The sequence below is a fragment of the Aquila chrysaetos genome, chromosome 7, assembly GCF_900496995.4.
Source record: "Aquila chrysaetos chrysaetos chromosome 7, bAquChr1.4, whole genome shotgun sequence".
Classification (NCBI taxonomy): Eukaryota; Metazoa; Chordata; class Aves; order Accipitriformes; family Accipitridae; genus Aquila; species Aquila chrysaetos.
Genome location: NC_044010.1, coordinates 29,421,367 through 29,445,850, shown reverse-complemented (window position 1 = coordinate 29,445,850; position 24,484 = coordinate 29,421,367). Strand labels below are relative to the sequence as shown.

Here is a 24,484-nt window from a genome sequence, read left to right as displayed (position 1 = left end):
GTAAGATTCATTTTGTGAAAGACACCGATATCTGCAGAGGAACGTGGTATCTCATCAGCAAAATGCTGACATGCATGGAGTGGAAAGTGGGGAAGGACATAAATTTCTTGTCCAACCACCAATCTTCATTAACCTTAGTATTTCTTGTAAAATATATAGAGTTCTAAAGATACATATTTATTTCTGAGGGAGCAATACAGTTTCAAGTTACTGGTGTACATTTAGGTTTTTTTAATATGCTGGAGTGGGTGGTCCTCAGCATTGTGCTTTCGGTGTTAATTTGTATGTTTCATGGTTATTTTTTAATAATTCTGAATTTTCAAGGTTTAACAGATCATAGCTCTTCTATGCATCATTAAAATGTCAATTATTTGTTCATACTCTTTTTACGCATGTATTACAGTGGATGCACAAACCTCTTTTGGAAGGAAGGCTTAGTATGAATTGTGAACCTTTGCGATCATGTGTTAAGCTGTGTGGCACAACTAAACTTCCAGGCCATTTGTGTACTTCAGCCTTATTAAGTAAAACAGTGCTACTTGTATTGGAAAATGGTATAGTCCATGGAAATGATGATGCCGAAAGAAAGAAAATTGACAATATAAGTAAGTTACAATGGTAAAACTTAAAGGAATTTCATTTTGTAGTAGTTGTAAATTAACCTGAACTGGTAATCATAAATGAATAGTTAGTTTGACATATAGGTATAAGAAGTCATCCTTTTCCCTTTTGTTGTTGTTGTTGTTGGTTTTTTTTTTTTCCTTCAGTTCTCCTTTATAAGTATGCACAGGCATAGCATTTACATTTCTAGGACCTTTTGTGATTATATACATGCTATCTCAACAGAACTTTGAATTTGGAGAAGTTTGAATTTATGTTGAACTTCAAAGTTGTTCATTGCCAAAACACATGGTGCATTGGTATGAGTGGGCAATAGGCACTGTATGTATCCATGCCATCAAATAAATGCCCTGAGTGTTTAGCCATAATGTAAAGATATTTTGAGGCAGCAATTTTTCTTAATTCCACCAGGAGGAATATTGTTTTCTTTTATTTATAGAATGCTCAAATTAGAGCCAGCATTATCAAATTAACAATTCTATCTCCAAAAGTCTCACCATGATGAGAAGTGTAATTGTTCAGTGTAGGTCTTTGTAAGCTAATGAAGAAACCATATGCTAACTATTAGCATCAAATTTGTTAGTTTTTTTTTTCCTGGACTTAGATCTTGATTGCCTTGTCTGCAAGATATGTATATATTTAAAAAGAAAAAAAAATAGAGAGGAGTTAGAGTTCCTGTCATGCTTGATTTGCTTTAAAATTTCCTGAACATCTAGAATAGATTATTGTAGCTTTTTCTTCTCTTGTATTTTATGATGCAATGGCAGCTATCTAATTCATGCTCTGGAGCACCTGAGATTGCGTGTAAATATCATCTTTTTAATGCATTAAAAACTTGTTTAAAAAAAACCCAACAAAACCTTGACCTGAAACTTGTTGTTTATGCACTGAATATATTCATCAGTTGTTTGTAAGCAAAAACTTTTGTTGTTTAATTAGTTGCAGAACTGTTGTACTCATTACAATGGATTGAAGAATTGGAGAATCCTCCTTATCTGCTTCTGGAATATCATCATATGTTGGAACAAATGCACATCACATATGAGAAGTTCAGTACACTTAGTAATACACTTAGCCTTCAGCAAACAATATTTGATAGGTATGTAAGAACAAGTAAAACAACCCTTAACACTGTCTTCATATTTTGCATGGTATTAAGTGCCACCATATTTCCTTATGTGTATTGATTCAAATTTAATCCAAACTCTTGTTGTGAACTCTTGCATCTGTATATATTAACCAGGGTATTTCTTCTTCTTTGAAGATCAGAGGAACATGGAAGACTCTGGTCTTTAACCATGGCTAAAGTGATTCGTGTGGAAAATACAGTATCCTGTGAGAAGAAACAACTTTTTAAGACAACAGACGGGTATTGTAATACTGCTGCCTATAAACTTTTCGTTTGTTGCAAATGTTAATAATGTTAAATGATGCTGATTCTGATGAATGACAACCAAAGACTGAAAATTTGGTAATATATTTGTATGGTATGTAAAAGTGAGACTCAGTTTAGTGTGCGGGACTAGTTACGTCATAGGATATTAGATCATTATGAATCAGTTGACATTTTGTTTACAGTTAAATTTTTGGGTTTTCTTCGTTCTTGATGTTTTGCTTGTGTGAATAGGTTTCTGCCATTAACAGAGGGCAGATTGCATACACTTCAGTGTCTATCACCTTTTTTAATTGAGGAAGAAAAGAAAGAACTTGTCTTCCACTGTGTGGCCAAACTTATGACATGCACACAGACAGAGCTTTCCAGCACTGATGGTGAGTATGTTCTTACCTCAGTCCAATTCATTAGAATTTAAGAACATTCTTTTATAATAATGTTTGCTTTTAGATAAAATGTGTTAACTATATTATCATTCTTCCTAGAAAGAAATGTCTTCTCAGTTTGCATATTTCTACTACACTGTTTGGCGTAGCAGTTTTCTGTCTTATTAAGGAAGTACAAGCTATACTTCCTGATACAAAACTAGAACTAAAGGATTTAGGCTGATATTGTTAAAAGAATTTTGATATTGCCATACTTCTTGTTTGGTCTATCTTAAACGCATCTGTAAATATCAAAGTTTTCAATTAATTATTTAGGCTTTACACAGCATGCAAAAATATTACTATTGTCAACTGGTAGTGTTCTGTTTGTCTTTAGATGCTTTAGCAAGAAATCTTTCACAGTTTATGTATAATTTTTGAGTAGTTCTTGCAGTGCGGGTGATATAGTGTGCCGAGTCAGAATAGCTGTACATATACTTCCAGCAGCTTTTGAGAAATTACTTAGAGGTGATTGAGATGAGTTCTAACATTGCTTTGAATATCCTTCAGAAAACCTTTTTATTTTCACAAACTTTTTGCTTTTCAAGAAAATTCTTTGGAAATGCTCACACACAGTCCTTCTATATGTTTGAATTAGATGCTGTTTAAAAGAAAGAACTTCCTTCTTTTTCTCAGTACTGCTTTTGTGCTTTCTTGCACATACTCTTATTGATCGGTCTATATATAAACTTGATATTTGATTTTGTATTTTTTAACAGATTGTGCTTACTTAAATTGAAAAAAAACTATCTTTGGTGACTTTAAAATGTGGACATCTGTCCCTTGGCAGCGTCCTCAGATATTCAGATGAGTTCTTCAAATGGATGTCTTCAAAGTGTGAAAATTTTCAGTGTTAGTGTCATGCAGCAATTGAGAGGAATCTTGAATCTTTCTACTGTGGTAGTTTCCCTAACTCTTACTCTTTGGACTTAGTTAAGCTTTCCCAGCTTTCTGAGTGAACTGGTGAACCAACCAAATGCGTCTGAAACTTCAAACAGAAAATGGGAAAAAGAATCCTCATTCCTCCCCTGCTGTGGAGTGCTTTTGTTTGTAATCCTGGTCTGCATTTTCCTTTCTGCCGCTTCTCATTTTCTTAGGGATTCCTGAGCAGACAATATATACCCAAACGAAAGTAAGTGTGATGTAGGTTGTAGGCTTACCATTCAAGTTTTGATTCCGCCCCGCCCCCAGATCAGGAAAGTGCTGGTAAAGTTCTTGTAGATCATTGCACTGCCACTTAAGTAAAGTGGCTTTCTTGTTTGTTTGTTTTTTGCTATGCATATATGGTACTTTAATTAACTCAGTTCTTTGTCATCATGCTTGTAAGAAGTGTTCTTGTTCGCCAAGAAATCTAGATACATGCAGTTTTCCTTAAAAATGGAAAACAGTACTAATGCAACAGTAGTGCTTCACTCTGAAAGTAAAAATTAACACTCTTAAAATAATATTGGAATTCACAACTCACAGTTACATTTACTTAATTACCTGTCCAAATAATTGCTTAGCAAACTACATTTTCAGTACCACAAATAGATTTCAACCTTACTTTGTATTTTTCCTTTTTTTTAATTCTATAAACCAACAATTAATCTTACAGGAGTTTCTTGTTGGTTTGAGGGTTCTTTTTTTGTTTGTTTTTTTTTTTTTCTTTTAAGTTTGGGTTAGATACAGTATTTTTGATTTAACAATGTCATCTCTGGATTAAGTGTTCAAAGAAGAAAACTTAGGTATTATCCAAACTGTCTTATGATATTAATGTTAAGTTCAAATACAATGATCCAGCCAATTGACACACATTCTCATGTTTATTTTGTCTTGATAATTAAGACCTATTGAGTATGATATTTTTATATGTTATAGGAGCGTTTGGGTGTCTTTCCATTTTGAACTCCTGCTTGAATGATAGAAGTATTGATTGTGGTCATCTACTACCTGGAATACTAAAAATCATAATGTCTTGGAAAAACGATAATGAGGACAGCTTTCTCTTTAGCTGGTGGGTGCAACTTTGAGATAATTTAACTTTTTATTTAATTTCTAAAACAACACTTTAAAAATACAGGGTAGTTATTAACTCAAACAAAATCAATTTGTAAGTTACAATCGCCATCCACTGCTCTAATATTACATTTTTAAGCCTTTGTAGAACCACATCCCTCAGTTTAATATACCTGTCTTTTAAGTATCTAATATCTCATACTGAAGAAAATTACCCAGGTGGTTGAAGGCTGGGAAACTAGGAGCTTGCTTAATGCACCTAGATGTCAATTGTTTTCAAAAGCATTCAGAACTGACCAACTTTTGTTGGTGTTGCTGGATATTCAATTCCAAATTCTGATTGCTATTTAGGTAGCAGAAAGAAAACTTGGATACCAAACTTAGATGTGTGTTTTTTAAAATTCTGGACCTGAAAATGTAATTTGGAAAGCTTCCAGCAAGGAGTGAAAAATATACTGAGGTTTGTTTGTCTTGAGTATGGTGAGAAAAACCCAGGCAACAAAGTCTCAAAATAATGTACACTGTTTGGACACTAGAGGGAAATTAGTAACTTAAATGATTATTTTTCTTGCATTGATTTAGTTAAAATTGCTAAATTTCATAGTTTATATAAGTATATTACTTGAGCATATATGTAAATTATACAATTTTAGGAATCTGTATAACATGCAAATGAGCAAGTAGCTTTGTTGATCTGTTTTGTACCTGTTAACTGGCTTATTCAGACTTAGCAGCTAATGTGGTATTCTGACTTTGAAAAACAGAATATCAAAAGCACATGAGGCAGAGCCTGGTGCAAGACTAATTTGTCCAAAGAGGAGGATTGAAGGCAAGAATATAAATACTCGTGTGTACAACATGAAGATATGTAAGCTTTAGTTGTATTTCTATTACAGCAATCTGAAAGAAACAAGTGCTCAGTTGCTTGGTTTCAACATAGAGATGATCCGTTACCTTCCCTTGCTGTTGAAGTATTCCACAGCTCCTTTGGCCGATAATGAATGGGACTTTATCATGTGCTCCATGCTGGCTTGGTTAGAGGTAATATGAAAGAGACTATTACTAATCATTGCATTGCAGCTTTTAATAGGATATTCCTGATGCCCTCTGAACCTACTGGACTGATGCAGGGGAGGGCTAAAAAACTAGGCTACAAAATAACTAAATTTTTATAATCTTACTGGGCTGTCTGATTGACATTTCATCCTAAATGTTTGAAAGCTTTATGTTAAAAGTTCACCTATCTGTTTACAAAGTGGAATGCTGGGTATCAGGACAATACAGTAAAATAAGAAGCTATGCCACATAGCAATTAAATTTGAACAAAGATGCATGAGGATTGCCAAGAGGAATGGAAATCAGAGTGTTCCTAATGGTTCTTTGTTAGATTTTAGAACACAATGGTCTGAACAGTTGTAACTGTTTCATTTAATGTGTGTGTTAACTTTCTAGTACTTTAGAGTAATGATCAATATTAATAGCTCGGTACTCAGCATTTCAAACATAACTTATTTTAAAAAGCATCTCGATCAAAATATGGAACTAAGAAAATAAACTCTACCTACCACATGAGTGCTAATGTTGTATCTTCACTTTTGATGTACTTACCTCTTTAGATTATTCCCTGCATATGGCAGGGACATAGTCATCTCAGCTTAGCAAAAATTTGACACAGTGTTAAAAAGAATTGCACAAAAATCCTGTTTTCATCAAGCTTTGACAAAGGTCGTGTGTGGCTTAAAAGCACAAGCAATACTATATATCCTATTTATTTTTGTATATGGAGATGAAATTACCTCACTCTTGAGGTAATATGATGTTTAGTAATGGCATTGGTAATTGGAGAATAATTTTCAAATATATCTGCTGTAGGTCTCTATGTTGAAAAATAATATCCCTTTAAGACTGAAGTCTAACATGACATAAAAATGAACTGGATGAAAAGCAGTATCTGCATTTCAATATCTAACTGATCACATGAAACATCAAAATTATATTCTAACACTGTTAGAAAACAAGTCAGAGTAAACAGCTGACTACTTTATTAATCAAATAAAGATACAGAATCTCTCACCCTGTAGCTACTTTTTTTTTTTTTTTTTAATTATAGTGCCCTCTGTCACCACACACTTATAAGGGCAGGCTGGAAACTTCCATGTGGCCTTTCTTGGTCTCAGGATTAATCTTCTTACCTATGCTGTATGTGCCTCAAAACTGTATTTTTTTTATTTAAAAAAACCCCAAAACACCAGACAACAAACTCGTGTGAAAAACTTGTTGTATAGATTAAGTGCTTGGGAATATTTTTAATATTTGATGATATTCTTTTTTGGGGAAAACTAGTAAGATTAAAAATAAAAAGAAGGACCTGTGTTGGGGGAGAGAAAATATTCTCCTGATAGCGCCTTTGATAATATTCCAGTTCCCAATAATGTACTATCAATTTCCTTTCACAGTGTGGAAATACAAGTATGACATTGGTATGGCTTTTATGTTTGGGAGAGAAAAGTGAGAGCACTTCACATACTAATTTTGGCTCACTTGGCTGCACAAGTGCTATGGATAAGCTACAGCTGTGTACATTTCTATTTGAATCCACTTGGTGGCAGTTTCTTTCTGTCATTATAAAGAAGGTCATATAAGGGAGGCAATCCAGGACTCTAAATGTTGGTGAGACTTGGAAATACATTTCACTAAGTCTTACTAAAGTGTAGATTACATTTTTAAACTTTTTTTTCTCCCCCCCCCGCCCCGGGAGTCCCCCACGTAATTTTAAAATGGTCTTAGCAATTGAGTCTTCTTTGAAATTACACTTTCTGGTATAGACAGGGAATGTGAAACAGATACCTTAAAGCAAATTTATGGTTAAGAAATCTTCCTCTTATTTTTTCCTCCTAGACAACAAGTGAAAACTGTTCGCTTTATCATGTCCCGCTTGTGCAGATTTTTGCTTGTGTCAGTTGTGACTTGGCATCTGCCCTTAGTGCTTACTTTGAAGCTGCAGCTCCTGAAACTACTGAAAATCTTCCTGTGAACTTGATCAGTGAATGGAAAGAATTCTTTTCTGAGGGAATTCACAATTTGCTATTACCTCTGTTGGTGAAACTCACAGGCAAGTATATGGCAAGGAGGGTAATAGTGGTACCTGCCAGGCTATTCTGAAATACAACTTGACAGGCTGTATTTTTGATTTTATAGGAATATTATGTCAACATAGTTTATAAAGTCTCACTTTTTTGAACACCTACATGCTAATTAGTAAAGTAATTGCACTTAACATTGTGATTCTTAAGATTAGATGGATTCTGATAAGCGCAGTCTGAGTTGTTCCTAGTAATGGTTGCTTATATCATCCATATGTTCTGTATCACAGCTTGTCTTTCTCTATTTTAAATAGGAGAAACCAAAAATGCTTCTGAAGGCCCTTTTCAGAACTCTGTGTTAATGTCTTTGGGCGAAGCTCTAACTTACATCTCAAAGGACCAGTTGTTGAACCATAAATTGCCAGCAAAGTTTGTTGCAGGCCAGAAAACAAATCTTCCAGATAAACTCCAGACTCTACTAAATACATTATCTCCATTGTTGCTTTTCCGGGCTAGACCCGTACAGATTTCTGTCTACCACATGTTGTATAAGTAAGAATCAAAAAAATTTTCACTTCTCTCACCTCCTACCCCCTCTGGTTTTTGTTTTTGTTTTTGTTTGGGTTTTTTTTTTAAATGTGCTGTAGAACATGCACTTATAGATGTATGTTTAGCAAAGTCATGTTCCATTACGGGAGAAAATCCTTAACTGGGCAGTTTGTGTTCTGTATTGGAGGACATTATATAAAGCTATGAATGGTAAATTTAATTGTAAAAGTAGACTGAGAAATTTTACCACAGTATGTGAAGATACAATTTTATTTTCTCTACCATAGTTACATAGCTATCGTATCATAACTATAAAGCTATTTATTTTTAGCCCCTATTTGAACACTCGTATAATCCTAAAATGTAAACTGAAATATTCCAGGTTTGATCTGGGTCTGACAGTATCATTAAATAATATGACCTTTTTATTTTCACTAATTTAGATAAGAAAGTGAATAAAAACGTGTAGTATTCTTGTGAACTTTTTGGATATCTCTAATTCCAAAAGAGAGAATACAGAATTTGAAAAATAGTATGTGCATTTGGCTGCTCAAAATGCAGATTGCGAGACAGCTGGCTTAAGCATAAGAAGCTAACATTATCTTTCACATATACTAAGGCATGAAGTTGCAATAGCTTTATTCTGATAGAGAAGTTTATTTTAGCATGACTCAAGAAGCATAAAAGGTCTGGAAAAGAACTGAGCAAGGCTACGTGCTTGTTGGCTGTCGTTCAGGAACCATCGGTGCACTAGTGTCAAGTCTCTTAAAGATTCTGTATTGTTATTAAGGAATAATTGCCATTATTTTATTGCTTATCATCAATGTTGACATTGATAAGCAAAGAACTATGCATCAGATTATATTAAAATTGTAAAAATTAAATCCGATTTCTTTTCCATATTTATACAGATTAATGCCTGAATTGCCTAAATTTGATGATGAAGATCTCAAATCTTATGGTGACGAAGAGGAGGAATCAGCATTGTGTGTATTTTTTCCTCATGTTTTTTTTACAACTGTTTTCCATATTTTTAAAATGTGTTATAAGACTTGATCTGCAGCAGAGTAGTCGTCTATCAGGAGATGTTAAAAGAAAAAAAAAAGACATGGCTATGACAGTAGGGTCATAAATATTGAAAATATTCAATGTAATTGGTTAAATCTGCCTTTGTGCTAAAACTGGAAACAGTATTTGCAGTTGTTTTCTAGTACAGTTACTAGAATAAGTGCAACATACATGCTTTATATTGTAAAACCTTGACAGATTTTTGCTGGACTGCTGTATTCAGAATGTGTCCAGCTGAACAGTGTCTTGAGCCTCCAAAATTGACCTGGGTGTTTTATACAACTTGAATCTGATAAACAGTTTGAAGACCGAATGCGGTAACCATTTAAGAAAAAAAAATTTTGTTTTGCCTCAGCCCAATGATTAATATCTTTCCTTACTTTGGAGCTGCAAAAGGCTTTTAAATCCAAACCCAACACATTAAGTGATTAGGAGATCCATTGTTCAGTTGCTCCTTTGTTGGTGTGTCTTGACAAACAAAGTAAGCAAGCAAACCAGCTGTCCATGATGTAGGTTAAATCAGCTCAGCCATAGACCACTTTTAGATTAAGTGATCAGCATTTAGTTTGTATTTGTTTTGAAAGAGGTAAAAACACCAACTGTCCCTTTCAGGAAAAAAAAAAATATCTTAAAATCTAGCACTAATGTGTGAATTTGAAAGTAAATTTTCTTGTAATAAAAGGCCCCTTTTATGTTCTACATACACGGCTTTACTAACATGACTTTTCTAGGAAAGCTGTAAATATAAATTCAGTTAATGCTCTGCTCGAGTTTTGAGTTTACTATGCCAGATAACGTTTTTCCATAGATCACCTCCAGCAGCTCTTATGTCTGTCCTGGCCACTCAAGAACTCTTGCTAGAAAACATACTGGAATGCATTCCAGTTGGAGAATTTGCAGTTATTCAGCCCCTGAGCGATGAGTTCTGCCTTGTCCTAGGATATCTTCTCACTTGGAAGTTAACATTAGCTTTCTTCAAAGCAGCTTCTTCTCAGGTATATGCTCAGAGTCTTTTCCTTTTAACTGAATTTCTTAACATACTTATTTGGTTTGAATCTTGGAAGTTTCATCCAGCCTTTTTATTCTTTTAATTATGTATCTTCCTACCTCTTGTTTTTGTCTAATTAGTGGAATTCTGAAAGCATCAATAGACTTAGATTTCTGCACTGCAATAGTTAAGGATGGTAGTATTAAGAGTAATAAAGAACTAAGATCCATTAATAGATTCTTTCTTGCATTTTCAAACAAGCTTGCTACATTTTATGATCTTCTGATCATTCAAAATGGTGCAGAGAACTAAATCACTCATCTAAACACTTGTTCTGAATCACAGTCTTGCTTTTCTTCCTTTAAAGAAGATATTTGTATTATTTACAGAGTAAGCTATATTTGTTAAGTCTCATCGGTATTTTGTGTGTGCTTTTTTTTTTTTTTTGTAACACTATCAGCTGCGAGTTCTCTACTCACAATACCTTAGAAGAACTAAAAGCTTGAATAAACTGCTTTATCACTTGTTCAGGCTTATGCCTGAAAACCCTGTCTCTTCTGGGCCAACTTCAGAAGTTCCATATATAGACACAAAAACCTTCTTTACGGAAGAGCTTCATCTAGATGTCAAAGGTTAGTAAAAATTGTATTTGTGCATTTGAGAGAGTTTTGGTATTGTTGAAGTTTAAATATGCTTTTCTGCTTAAAAATACATATTTAGAAACTCTTAAATCTTATAAAATAGATACACACACACACAGAGACAAATCCATACATATGTTTAAAAATCTTTTGCTAACACTCCCCATTTGAAGCATAACCAAAATTGAAATGTTTATCAGAAAAATCAAGAAACAAAAAACAAACCAGGAAATGCTTAGATTATTCACTTAAGGCAGAAAGAATATGTTGCTACTACCTGAATCCTGAATGTATGCAAAGACTCCAAAATAATAAAAATGTGTGACCTATTCTGGGACTTCTCCATTGCTTCTAGACATTATTTTTTTAAAGCTAAATGGTATTTCTTTTTTTTTTCTCCTTCTATTTTAATACATAAATAAAACCAAATTAAAAATATATTTTAATACATATTTTTGAAATGTTTGAGATGTGAAATTGTGTTGTTTCATCATGCTGTTCAGAAGACCCAGTTAATCAACCATGATGAGAGAAGATATGCTGGTTTTTTTAGCTGAGAAATATGAAAAAGAGAATGTTTAAAGTTACTTCACTGAAATTGTCATTTTATGTACTTGTATAGATGTAAACAAGGATACTGAGTTTCCATTTCTTAATTTTTCGCTTGAACATCACTGTGTATTGCAGAACAATTTATCTGGATGACAGTAAGAATTACTAACACAACATCCCAAGGGAAAGATTTCCCTTATCTCTTTATGCGCTTCTATAGAACACTGCAACCTCAAACGTGCTCCAAACATCTTATTGTTTGCTCACTGCAAAGTGAGCATTTTCTAATTTCTGGAATATAAAATTATTCTTGATTTTTGTTAGTCCACGTAGAGTTCATCTCTATATTAGAAGATGAATTTCCAGTTGTGAAGTATTAGCCTAAGAAACAAAGAAACTGGACTGCTGGGGAAAGGCGGAGTGAAACAAGCACTTATAGTAGCAAATATAGAAGGAGCATGTACATGAAGTTCCAGTTACCACAGTTACGTTGGTATTAAAATTTTTGTATGTGGTGTGGAGGAACCAACATTTGTCACTAATGTGTTAAGAGTACTTCAACATCCTTTCTTTCCCTTCTAGGGACAGGAGTCCTCTCATCTCAGATTCCGCACTTGGCCTGCTCTGTCTACCACATAACACTGAAAGACTTGCCAGCCATGGTCAGGCTTTGGTGGAATAGCTGTGAGAAACGTGTCTTCAATGTTGTAGATAAATTTACAAGCAAATATGTCAGCAGTGTGCTTTCTTCACAGGAAATAACTTCTGTTCAGAATAGCACACAGTTACTTAGTGGCATGATGGTTAGTAAGACTTTTTGACCTTTTCTTGATTTACTTTAGTGTTTTTGTAAACATTTTGAGAAGTATTACTTCTTGGAACCAGACTGTATTACAGTGTTTTATATGATTGCATTTTCGTTGTTCTAAATGACTGATGAAAACATAATTTAGCTTGGTATTGATATATTGATTTTTATTAATATTCTGTTTGGGAAAAAATAGAAAAGAATGGGTTTTATGATGTTGGAGAAGTTGAGGTGGTAAGTGGAAGATACTGCTGTCAATATACTTTTTGGTTTATTAAAAAATTTAATCAGTAGATTGAAAAATGGTTGGTAGTGTCTTTTTGGTTTGCCAAGATATGAGTGGATTTTTGTTTTCTTTGAGAAGTGTTTTCCTGGTCCAAGAAAATTATTTAGTGTGTGTAGTAAAGTATTTATGGCTTTTATTTATATATATATATACACACACATATATATATACACACACACGCACATATATATATATATAAAGACTGGAGATGGTGTATAAGTCTGGAGTTTTTTAATATGTACATTTTTTTTCATAGGTAAAAGCTCGGTCTGCAGCACGGGAAGTCATTGCTACCTATTCAGTTGAAGATATATTTATTGAACTAATAATACAGCTTCCATCAAATTACCCACTGGGATCCATAACAGTTGAGAGTGGAAAGAGGGTTGGTGTGGCTGTACAGCAATGGCGCAATTGGATGCTACAGTTAAGCACATATCTTACACATCAGGTGAGTTTAGAGAAAGCCCCTAGTTTTGAAAACTTAGAGTCCTGATAATAGAAAAATGCAGTATTATTTAGATCCGTATAATGGATCTCATCAGTAGATCTCAAAGGACTTCATAAAATTGGTCACTGTTACCATCTGCTTTTCTCCAGCTGCTGAAACAGGTAAAATTATCAGCCTAACAAGTCCTGTTAAAATCCATAGCCAAAGTTGAAAATTTAGATCTCGAGACATGGGCCAGTGTTTGCCCCATGTGGCAGTGCCATCTCTAACTATAATTTGGACACCACCCCCCTCCCAAAAACCCACCCAAACAAACCAAAAACCAACTAAAACCCAGGATATTAAATTCTCTAAAAGATTGGTGGTTGCTGAAGTTGCATCATCTGTGGCTAGAACAAAACAAAACAGTGATTGAAAACTTTAAAATCCCCTTTTAAGTGCTCCTAAGTGCATTCTTTTTGTTGTGATGAATGCTTGCATTTTTGTAGATTAGAGTATCATCTGTATTTCGTGTGTTGGCTTTATAAATTATTCACTGCATATATTGTATATAACTTCAGATTGTAAAGCCTTCAGGCTTTGTTTCCTTCATGTGCTTGTGAATAACAGTAAGAATATTCTGAAGGAATTCTACAGTATTAACAGCTCTTTTCCCTCTGTTAGAATGGAAGTATTATGGATGGCTTATCTTTGTGGAAAAATAATGTGGATAAACGTTTTGAGGGCATTGAAGATTGCATGATCTGTTTTTCAGTCATTCATGGTTCCAACTATTCTCTTCCTAAAAAAGCTTGCAGAACATGCAAGAAAAAGTTTCATTCAGCTTGCTTGGTAAGTACCTAGACTAAATCTTTTTAAATAAGTAAAATATCCATTTATAGTTTGAACCAGGAACTTCTATTGTAATACCAGTAATTCTCCATTATGTCATTGGAGTATCTGGGATTAACTGAAACCATAAATTATTTGCATGGATTTTGTCCTAAGCTGTAAGGGCATGTAATGAGAGAGGGGTTGCTACACTTCACAGATAATAATATCTGTTTTGTGTTCATTAAGACATAAGCCATTACATCTACGTAGGGTGTGGCAACAGCATCTTGTTATCAGCTCAGATACGGGAATAGAAAAGGTTAAATTTAATTTATGCAGCATGCTTTCAAGTAAACCATGCTGATCTGGATAATTAACATTTAACTATATCCAAGTCATCATTGGCATTGGTTGTATGGTTACAGAGTATACTGGAACAGGTTGGCATCTGTATGGCTGTACAGTGAAGGAATTATTGCTGCTTTAAAAACACTAGCTTTTCATTCTAAAATGAGACTGGATGAGAATTCCTTTGTGTCAGGTTTTTTAGAATAAAACTTTATTTTGTGTGGGTGTGTAATATGTGTGTGTTTATATATATATACATGCATACATACACAAGTGGAAAGGGTTTTTTTTACTGTTTCTTGTTTTTTTTTTTTTTAAAGTATAGTTAATGTTTTGGTAGTTATATTCATTGGCAAATAATGGTTATTATTGGTGATAAACCAGTGTTCCTGATGCTCAGCTTGCATTTGTATATGAAACAATTGTATTTCTCCTTCAGTACAAATGGTTCACATCCAGCAACAAGTCCACCTGTCCACTCTGTCGAGAGACATTTTTCTGAAATAAAACGGTCTTTCTTCTTTCTGTGAGTGAAGATATAAATGAAGAGGAGACAATAAACTGTATGTTGAAAGAAGCTAACTACTTGGAAATAATGTCAGTTACTTTAAATGCTTGACTAGTGGGATATGACACATATTTACCTCTGGACTGTTTTTTGTAAGTTTGAAGATTCTTCTTTGATATAAAGAAATATATAAGAATAATTTATTTAAATTTGTATATTTTTAAAGATATTGAGATATATTAAAAACTCAGAAATAATGCAGAATTATGTCTGAAAAGTGGTGTTTAAGCCACAGCGTAGTTGATTAAAACCTCTTATTTTAGGTATATTCTAACGTGGTGTTATGCACTTAACCCAGGTCATGCCTCTTAACAGGTGAATTTAACATAGGTGGTATAAAGACTTGATTTCTGATTGTAGTGCGTTCATAATAGTTCCTCTTATGGGGGAAAAAAAGAATGTTGTTGCTGTTAGACATTAAGACATGGAACTAGGGTGATAACCTTCTCTTAAAGCATAAAATTTAAACATAGCATGCTCTAAATTAACATGTTTATAAACTGAGCTTTCACCTTTAACAGTCTCATTTTCCCAAAACCCCTCAGCCATCCAGCACCCTAAACCCATGAAAACTCAGAAGCCCAAGTAAGTAGAGAGAGTACAATCATTCCTGCATGACAATGAAAAACACTACCTATTTATTGCTGATTGGCTTTTAAAGAGAAGGCATACGCACTGATCAATCCTTGTTTTCATTATTTCAGTTAACGTCTTCGTTAGCTGGCAAATTAACTGTCACTTGAATGTACGTTGTACTTCCACGGTCCCATAATAATAAGGACTCTAAGTGAACATGACACATGTATCAGAATGGAATAGTCTTCAACTATACATTTTTTTTTTATGCTTTTTTTTTTTTAACAGCAGTAGCATACTAATATATTCTAACTTGGATGGTATTTGTGGTGGATTTCTTTGAAAAGTCAATAAAAGGGGGGGAATAAATGAATTTTGTCAGTCTCTGTAGTCTCTTCCTCTGTGTGATAAACTTTCAGAAATTAATTCAGTATAAATTTTCAGCTGCTGAGTTTATAGCATATTCAATTGGCTGTACCTCAACAGCTTTTTTTTTTTTTAGATTGTTTGTTTTCTCAAAGTTGGTCCCTTTTGAGATGACAGCTCTAGAAATGATTTTTAGCTGTTGATAACTTGAGTCTGTATTTTTAACAGGTAACACTGGGCTTCCAGAGGAGAAATTTCGTGATATTTTTTGAGAAAGAGAGAATGGAAATTATTTAAAACTGATATTGAAAAGGCCTAGCTGAAAACACAGATTAAGGAGCAAGCTGTCTTGTTTCCTAGCTACTGATACTAAAACTCCAGGATTGTTTCCGTTGCATCACTTTTATTATTCTAAATTACTTCTTTGCAAGTTCAATAACTGATTTGAAGGCCAGTTGTGGTTAACCAGGTATTGCTTGAAAAGAACCATCTTAAACTCTTCCAGCAGACCTTAACTTGCAAATTGTCTATTAGGAACAGCCATGTGGAGAGCTTTTGTTTTGGTTCTGCTAGAACAAAGAAGTGCAGGCACTTGCAAAGCAGCAGTATGTCTTTTGACTACTGACAGAGTAGTGCCTAGGGGTGTGGGCGAGCAGAATTTTTGCTTTCTTCCTGGTAAGTTTGACACTACATAGAAAGTCTGTACCTGCCGTGCAGCTTATTCTCATGCATATTGAATGCAGGAGTATGCTTCCTAAAACTCTCCAGAAGGCGTCGCTTTCTTTGGTCTTGTAGGAGAAGGGAATAGGTGTGCCCTGGCAAATGCTAAGTGTAGGTATGTGCAGGATGATGGGAGCATAATAGGAATCGCTTCTTACAGAACTCACCTGTGTTCTTAGTTGGATTGCATTTTGACAAGTGCTTCCACTAAAGTTGCAGCAGACAGCTGAAGCCAGGAGAATTGACTCATGATTTATTAAAGTGGACGCATATAATTTCCTTGTCTAAATATCCAGTTGTTAGATAGGCTAGTGCAATCGTTCTTTGTTGAAAGCATGTTGGTTTATTACACTTTTTGTTCTGATTTTCATTATTCTGTCCTTTATAATTTAAAACTGCATATACTGTTGAGCATTGTGATCTACTGTGACAGATGACTGCCTTTTTTTTATCTCTGATTACCTCTTTTAAAACTAATTCTTTAGTTATAACTAAAAGCTACACAGATTTAATTAAAACTTCCTTTTGATAAACCTGTAGTTTGATTCTATTACATGTTTTGACTAAATCTTAAAATCTTCTTTGATGTTACTGCTTTTGCTCAGCAACCTAACTTTGTTAGCCAAAATGGTTAACAGCATAAGACTTCTAGAGTGGTCTAAGGATGACAGCATTTCGATTCATTTGAACAGCCCTGCAGCTATGATTATAACCTCAAAAACTATGATTCCACATAAAAGCAAAATTGCTAAGCATAAAACCTCTTCTCCTTACAGTTTTGTAGGGGAAAACTAACAAAAAAAAAATATGTGTGGCTTAGCAAAAGGTCTGCCATCAAGTCAAAAAGGGTCTAGAAGTAGGAAGCAGTCAAATTGAAATATGACTTCTCAGAATTGACTAGCTGGTAAGCTGCAAGAACAAAACTTTGCTTAAACTCTTCAGTGGAAAACTGTGGGAACACGTTATTTCACAGATGGCCACAAAGTTTCCTCTCAGTTTCTCGACTTCGACATTCCTTAGACAAGTTATGCAGAAGGTAAGAATCAACAAAGTCCTGAGTCTAGCCTCAGTTTAGTCAATGAAATGCATTTTTTTTAGCCTCAGTAGTTTCAAGTACTAGAATTTCTTGTATATAGTAAAAATGTCAAGTAACATCCTTAACATGACTGCATCTTCCCTTTAAACCTTCCTACTGTGCATTTGTGTTCACATTCATGTTTATATAAAAACAAATTGACAGAAAAGTTACAGAAGGGGATGCATTAGATGTGTTTGAATTGTTGAATTGCAGTGTTGCTCTTCACTGGTTGTCTAAGCTGGGGAATGGTGACTCTTAGGATGTAAAACAATCACCACTGCACACTTCCTGCAAACCTACCCTTTTTGTATTTTCTTCAGGATGGTATAAGGAACGATTCTTATGCCAGACCAGTGTAAGTTGACTTTTGACCAGTATGAGTCAAAAGTAGCTTCCCACATTCCTTTGCAGTAAAATACCTCAAATCGTCTAGCTAGGTTTGCAGTCACATGTTTCTGCTCACAGTGCCTCCACTTCTTATGTGTTATTCTGCCTCTCCAAAACCTCCTTTTTTTTTTTTTTTTTTTTTTTTTTTTTTTTTTTGCAAGCTCCTAGGTAAGTTTTTTGGGTGGTCAGCTCAAAACATGGAAGAACTTTTAATGTTTGTGCAAGCTGGAGAAGTAGAGAGTCAGAAGTTTAGTTCTGAAGTCTTAAATGGAGTAGTCTTTTCAGTGCATCCTACAAGAAAACCCCTGTGACCTTAGTCCTCATAGAGGAGCTAGCTAATGGTTTATAACATCACTTGCCACAAACCCTTAAAGGTCAGTTTCTTTGAAAGCATTCTCCCAGACAGCACTACTGGTGCTGCATACTAGACTGTCTACTTTTCTGCTGCATGTGAGCAAAACATCTTCCTCACAGGATTGTGCCCACTGCACAGCATGTGTCTCAATGCCACTGGGGCAACGCTGTATTAGAACCTTCTGTGGGCACCGGGAGGGGGAGGAGGCTGCAGAGGAAAGCTCTTTTTTGGGATCTGGTGGTCAGGAAATAGCTTCCTATTTTGGATAGTGATTTTGAGGGAGGACTTTTATTCCACTTCTCTACTTACAGTCATTGTTTTCAGCTACCCAGTAACTAGCCTTTTTAATAACATCTCATATGCTTTTTTCCCCCCCCTTAATATCTTTTCATGGATGAGAATTCTTTATGTAATCTACAGTACTCCATAGTAGTACCCTCCTTGTAAAATGGCATAAAAGGGAGCACAGTCACCACAATGTTGCCTAGAAGACTGCAGGAGAGTAACAGCTTGCCTTTGTCCCAGCTCTTGAGATACACTTACTGCATCTTTGTATTCAGAAGTACGCTGTTTCCTTACAATAGAAACAAACTCAGTAATTGTGCCTTAGACGTGTGAAGTGCCTGATACTACATCAAAATGAGTAACACTGATTCCAAGTATTCATTTGATATAGACTAGCTATTAAAACAGGAAGAATTATATCAAGTACATTATTTTAATAAGCCACAATGACAAATATACAAATATGTAATTATAGAGGAAAAGGTCTTTAGTGCTTAAGTGCAAATGCAACAAGGTAGGGTATTTCAGTTTCCCCTCAACTGTCCTGAGAAAGCCAGAAGACAACTGTGCCTCTGACAGCAGGTAAGAGCTAGTTAACATCCAGAATAATCATAATAAATGCAGAGTCTTGCTTAGTTTCACTGCAGTAGTCAGTAACTGAGGATACACCTTAAGAGGATGAAAATCTTGGCTTAAAAATTGATTTGACAGCTTCAGTACTCTGTTCAACCTTCTGCGTGCCTAGTATCTGGAAGGGTAAGAGCAGTTATCAAGACTTCCTAAATTTGAGGATAGTAAGCATCTCTTGTCCAGCTTGCCTGGAAAGTACTCGTGTGCCTTCTAAGCCACCTTTCTTCATTGTTTCCAGAATTTCATCTGTAATTGAAAGTGCAGTGTTACAACTGAGTTTATATAGAAATCAGCTATAAAAGGCAGTGCTAATGTATCTGCCAAACATAAGCTATAAAGCAAAGATTATAAACTGTATCCTCTTACTCTTTCAGACAGTAGCTTTTATGCAAAGTAGCCTTCCACCAGGAACAAATAAAGTTTACAATTTACTAACTGAAGTTCTGTATTTTGGTATTATTTATAGCAATGAACAATTCAGTTATGAAGCTAACTTGTAGGAGTAACTGAAATTTGTAGCACCATCTCCCAAAAGCTGCCTATCAACGAGGTGTGAAAGAATAGTCTTTCTTCTTGAAATTACTTGGCAATGTATAGCCATTAAGTATTAGATCAGAAGGAGCAAGTCCGAATCTTTTCTCTACACATGTCAAAATGAAAGACATCACCTTTCCAACTAAAGGCTTTTGCCTTTTAAGTTTACAACACCATTCTCTTTCATGAGAAGGGGTTGGCCTGGCTTTGTTACTTGGTTCAGAAGATGTACAGTCACCTTTCAGACTTAGAACTGAAGTCTTGCAGAGCTGCTAGCGTCAGGACCTACATATTACCATTTTCTAAACTAGCTTAGGGAGTCCTTAGTTTTGGTAAGTTTGCTTCTATTTTTTGGTCTAGCTTACCATACACTGGATGCACAAGGCATGAATTCAGAAAAAGGATTCCAAGAAGCATCAGGTTATGTAAAAGTCCCTCTGTAGATTAGACACCCACACAAACTTAAAAGATGAGAAACACAGGACTCCACAGAGATGCCACGGTTTGTATGAAGCATGCAGATACACTCTAGCCTTCTACAGCATTTCTAAATAAAGCATTTCAATAATGAATAGATTCAACTGATGTTATGTATTACGTTTTCTTGTTTACTTAAGTCTGATAACCTAGAGAACATTGCTGTGATCAATATTTTGTTTAATACAGTGTTAAATCTGGTTTGACACATTTAAGGATCCAAAGAAAGTGACCACCTGGATTATTTTCTTTAATTGTGACCAAGTAGAATAATCCTCCTGGTGAAAGTAGGTCTGGTACTAATGGAAAAACTCTATCCATTACTTCTCTGCCCTTTCTGCCACCAGCCCAGGATGCCTCTATTCCACGGCTTTCCACCTAGGAAGAATGAAAGCAAATATTGTCATAATACAGAATGATAGAAGTGTCAGTGGTACTTATAAGAGAAACATCACCATAATCTCTAGCTTTGGGCATCTGCCATTAGAAGTCTGACAACTTTGATTCAGCAGATTAGTTTATGCAATAAAATTACTTCAAGACTACTTCCTACGTGATGAACACTACTTTTGTTTCAAGTTCTATTCTTAAACTGAATTAAAAGAGCTACATTTTGTCATGTGCTTTGTATGTATTTTCTTGTAATGTTTCATGAGTTTGTTTGCCAAGTGGAAGGTGGCCAGAAAACTGTTTAAGTGTTCATGGATCAAATTCTGAGAGTAGGAGTCTGCAGAAGCAGAGGATATTTATTTTGCAGGGAACAAATGCATTTTCCATTGAAAGTCTTCTATAAGAACACCTTAGCATGCCTAACAAAAGTCTTACGTGGTTTATACTTGATGGAGAAACTAGGTATTGAGAAGCAGCAGCTAGCAATCCTTATTCCCATGTAGTCTTTTAAGCAACTCTAGTAAATCATTTTCACTAAAACAGTGCTGGTCCTACAACATCCTTTACAATTTAAAAAAAACCCTGGAGTTTTCAGACCAGAGCTTATTGGAGTTACCACTTCTCCTATGACAGTAGAAATACCATTTTTATTGTGCATTTCAAATGTTTCCTACCTCTTCAGAAGGTGTTACCACGTATGGTGGATTAAATAGCAGTAGATCAACCTTCCCATTTAATCTTGGAGACAGTCCTTTGACCTATAGATGAAGTTCATGATTCTTTTGTTGTTGGTGGTTTTTTTTTTGTTTGTTTGGTTTTTTTTGTTTTTTTGTTTTTTTTTTTTCTAAACATAAAGAATGCAAACATTTTGTAAAAATACAGTTACATAGTACTGGATGTTCTGAGCATTTCAGCCTGACTCAGGAATACTAAGCTTGACTTTCTATGTGCAAGAGAAGCATCAAGAAGGACCCGTGCACAGCAGAACAATTTCAATAGTCTTTAGACTATGTTATGTAAGAGCAAGAGACACATATGCGGACGCAAAGGTAGTACTTTATTCTTGCTCAGTTCAGAATTTAAGTTAGATATAAAAGAATTTTGCATTTATCATCGGTTAACATTTGTTACCCCAAATGGCCAATCTGTAACAACCACAGTTCAGTTCTCAAGTATGAGCACTTGTTCATCCATTTTAGATCACATTTATTGTTGCCATCTTTTATAAACATATATATTCAGGTCATTTTAAATATGTTGCTAAAGAGATGAGAAACTTGGCTTTTCTCCATACCAAATTTTGTAAGAAATAAAAAGTAACAACATACACAGTTCCTAATTAAATCAGAGCTGAGAACCTAGAACTGCATAGCATTAGAGGAAGGGCTACGATAATGTCAGGTCAGTGCCAGGTTCCTTGTGCAGCATTTTTCAAACTACATCATCTATTTTTTTAAACCAATTCAATGAGTTTTTAAAGCTTAAATTTGAATTTTAGAACTTGAGTAGTTTGTTTTTCCCTTCTTTCAGAAACACTTGGGCATTTTGTTGTTTTCTTTTTGTCATCCATGCTTATTAAGAGAAAGTTTGTTCTAGACTTCATGGTTACTTTTCAGTATCTCTAGTGAGTATTAAAAAATTACAAAAACTATGAAGATATTGAAACATCTAACTTACCAAGTCAGTAATGACTGGCTGAAGGTGAACATTGTTAAGCAGAGCTGTCTCCAGCGTACAGTAAGCTGCCATGGGGTTGATATCTGTACATCTAAAAGCAAAATACTACAAAGTGTACGTAACTGGCTACTGTATCTGGAAGTTTAACCCTGTGAACCACATGCTAATTTATGTACTCTCAATGAAGATATCTCTTCCAGCATCCTTTACTTTGCAAGTAAATAGCAGAAAGCAGCTAGTAAAATACAATGTATCAGCAGCTTAACCATTGCAACACTACACTGGAAGATTTAATGACTGACTGAAAGCTAAGCATAGGATTTCTTTTTCAACACTAGCTCTGCATAAGCATATATGCATACAAGTCTCTAATAAAATTGAGTTACTGCCAACACCCAGGTAACTAATGTTATGTCATCAGACCTCAGCAAGGCGAGTCAGTGGCTAAAATTTAGGATTCAAACCAGCAAACACAAGTGTAAGTTTAGCAATTTGTCTAAGAAGTAGGAAGATGGAATTCTAGTCATGCCACTACTTAATTGTTACAGAACCTTAAGTAAATAGTTCAGGCTTTCTTTGCTTTGATTTCCACAGCTGTAGAATTGAGTTAATATTTCTTTGTGAAAAGACTAGTTTTTAAAATGTGAAAATGAAAAATATATGTGAAGGCCAAGTATTTATTATTGCATGCAACAGTTTAAGTGCTATTATACTTACATGTACAGTGCACTGGATCCAATAATGGAAGAAGCTAGAAATGTTGAAACCACACCAGACCCAGATCCTATTTCAAGGCAGATCTCAACCCTAACGAGAGAAAACTTTGGATGACTTTTATTTGTAATGTATAAGAGCACCTGCAGCAGACACAGAATCGGTCAAGACAGGATTATGAAACCTGCTGCCCTTCTCCCAAACATGCTCAAACACTTGCTGGTCCTACGGCCCTCAAAGCCCACGCTATGTCGTCTGTTCCATAATGGCTGCCAGGCCTACTGGTGCCCATACAGACAATTCCTGGTTATCACAAGCCACTTTGGGAAACCTGTGAGTTTCTCCCGTGCCTAACATGAACGTTTCCATTAACTACACTGTCTCAGCAGCACAGGCAACATTTCTACAGCATCTATTACACGTTTATTGCAGCAAGACTGAACTCCAACAGAAGTTACGGAAGATCACCGCAAAGCCACGGAAGGAAAGCAGGACTCGAGTGCAGAATGCCTCGGGAGAGTTTCAGCCAGCTCTGGACGAACAGCAGCGGCAGGCAATTTCGGAATAAAACCACTCGTAAGATTAACTCCTTCGGCGATTTCTAGAGCGGTTATAGTCACGCAGACACACTTCAGCCCGGGAGACGACAGCCGCCGACACCGGGCAGCGACGTGCGCAGCCGTGCAACTCCCACAGCTTCTTCAGGGCCGGGACGCCGGCCTTTTACCACGTTCCGACGCGCGCTGCTGCTGCTGCTGCCGCCGCCGCCGCCACCGAGGCAGGCATCGGCCCTCCGCGCCGCTGCGGGTGCAGCTCCCCCGGGGTGCCTCCCGCAGCCAAGGAGCAGGGGCCGACGCCGCCCCGGGAAGAGCCGCGGGCCCGGCCCGGCCCGGCCCGGCCCTGCCGCGCTCCCCTCAGCCCGCCGCCCGCGGGGCAGCCCGGGGGGTGGGGGGAGCACGGCCTCCGCCCGCCCCGCTCGCGGCGGGAATGCGCCACCCACCTCCCTCCGGGGCCCGAAACCCGGTTACCGGCCGCTCGGGGGCCTGCGGCCCCGGCCGCGGGACGCTCCGCCGCGGGGCTCTGCTCCCCCTCCCTAGCGCACCCTCCCCGCCGCGCCTACCGAGCCTGCCTGAGGCGGGCCGCGTCCCGCTCCAGAGCGTCCAGCAGCAGGAAGGTGTCCTCGGCCGGCTCGTACACATCCCGGAAGGGCCCCTGCGCTCCCACGTGCTCGTACCGCGGGGTAGGGAGCGGCGGCGGCGCCGCCATCGCTTCCCGCGGCGCGCATGCGCGGGCACGCCCGCCCCGCCTGACGTGCAGGGGGGCGGGGCCAAGAGCTCCCGCGCGGCGCTCTGACGCCGCGAGAGGAAAGCGTGTGCCTGGGGGGGGGGCGCCGGGGCAGGGGAGCGCCGCGGCACTCGCGCCACTGACACCGCCAATGGGAGGGCGCCGGCTTGGCCCCGCCCCGAACGCGGGTCTAACGGATGTTGGCCACGCCTTAGGGCGGTGGCGGCGTCGGCGGCGTCTTTGGCCTCGTTGTTAGCGAAACTCAGGCGTTAAGTTCCAGTGAAAACCGCCGTTCTCAGTGGAATTCCAACGTCGGGTTTCATCGTGCTGATTCAATTGGTCCAACGTTAAAAATCTTCTCTAAATCTGTGTAAGTGTGCACAGCGATCCCTGCAGTAGGTGGCCTGGTAGTCCGTGAA

General features: G+C 36.8%; 2 protein-coding genes across 7 annotated transcripts in view; one reads left to right on the top strand and one right to left on the bottom strand.

Annotated features, from left to right (window-relative positions):
• LTN1 (listerin E3 ubiquitin protein ligase 1) overlaps positions 1-16,787 on the top strand; it is a 33,419-nt gene extending 16,632 nt beyond the window's left edge. For 2 of the 4 annotated variants that reach the window (XM_030020776.2, XM_041125014.1), the window contains 15 exons: positions 404-605; positions 1,561-1,720; positions 1,886-1,990; positions 2,249-2,391; positions 4,300-4,435; positions 5,334-5,478; positions 7,336-7,549; positions 7,835-8,072; positions 8,981-9,055; positions 9,946-10,132; positions 10,586-10,757; positions 11,901-12,121; positions 12,669-12,863; positions 13,527-13,694; positions 14,464-15,541. In XM_030020776.2, coding sequence (XP_029876636.1) covers positions 404-605; positions 1,561-1,720; positions 1,886-1,990; positions 2,249-2,391; positions 4,300-4,435; positions 5,334-5,478; positions 7,336-7,549; positions 7,835-8,072; positions 8,981-9,055; positions 9,946-10,132; positions 10,586-10,757; positions 11,901-12,121; positions 12,669-12,863; positions 13,527-13,694; positions 14,464-14,526 — 2,424 coding nt within the window. In that variant the 3' untranslated portion in view covers positions 14,527-15,541. Of the gene's footprint in view, positions 1-403; positions 606-1,560; positions 1,721-1,885; positions 1,991-2,248; positions 2,392-4,299; positions 4,436-5,333; positions 5,479-7,335; positions 7,550-7,834; positions 8,073-8,980; positions 9,056-9,945; positions 10,133-10,585; positions 10,758-11,900; positions 12,122-12,668; positions 12,864-13,526; positions 13,695-14,463; positions 15,542-15,762 lie in introns of those variants that run through there. The other 2 variants (XR_005932906.1, XM_041125015.1) reach the window with 2 other exon arrangements.
• A 1,991-nt stretch (positions 16,788-18,778) lies between these two features.
• On the bottom strand, positions 18,779-24,082 carry N6AMT1 (N-6 adenine-specific DNA methyltransferase 1). 3 transcript variants are annotated; one of them, XM_030020787.2, is made up of 6 exons: positions 23,902-24,082; positions 22,785-22,874; positions 22,068-22,158; positions 21,065-21,148; positions 20,237-20,378; positions 18,779-19,235 (listed from the first exon to the last, which is right to left on the bottom strand). In XM_030020787.2, exons 1-6 carry the CDS (start codon positions 24,045-24,047, stop codon positions 19,129-19,131), a joined length of 660 nt encoding a protein of 219 aa, XP_029876647.1. In that variant the 5' UTR covers positions 24,048-24,082; the 3' UTR covers positions 18,779-19,128. The 3 variants fall into 3 exon arrangements, with proteins under 3 accessions (XP_029876647.1, XP_029876648.1, XP_029876649.1); XM_030020788.2 differs by having other exon boundaries at positions 23,911-24,082; XM_030020789.2 differs by lacking the exon at positions 21,065-21,148.
• Between the last annotated feature and the right edge of the window lie 402 nt (positions 24,083-24,484).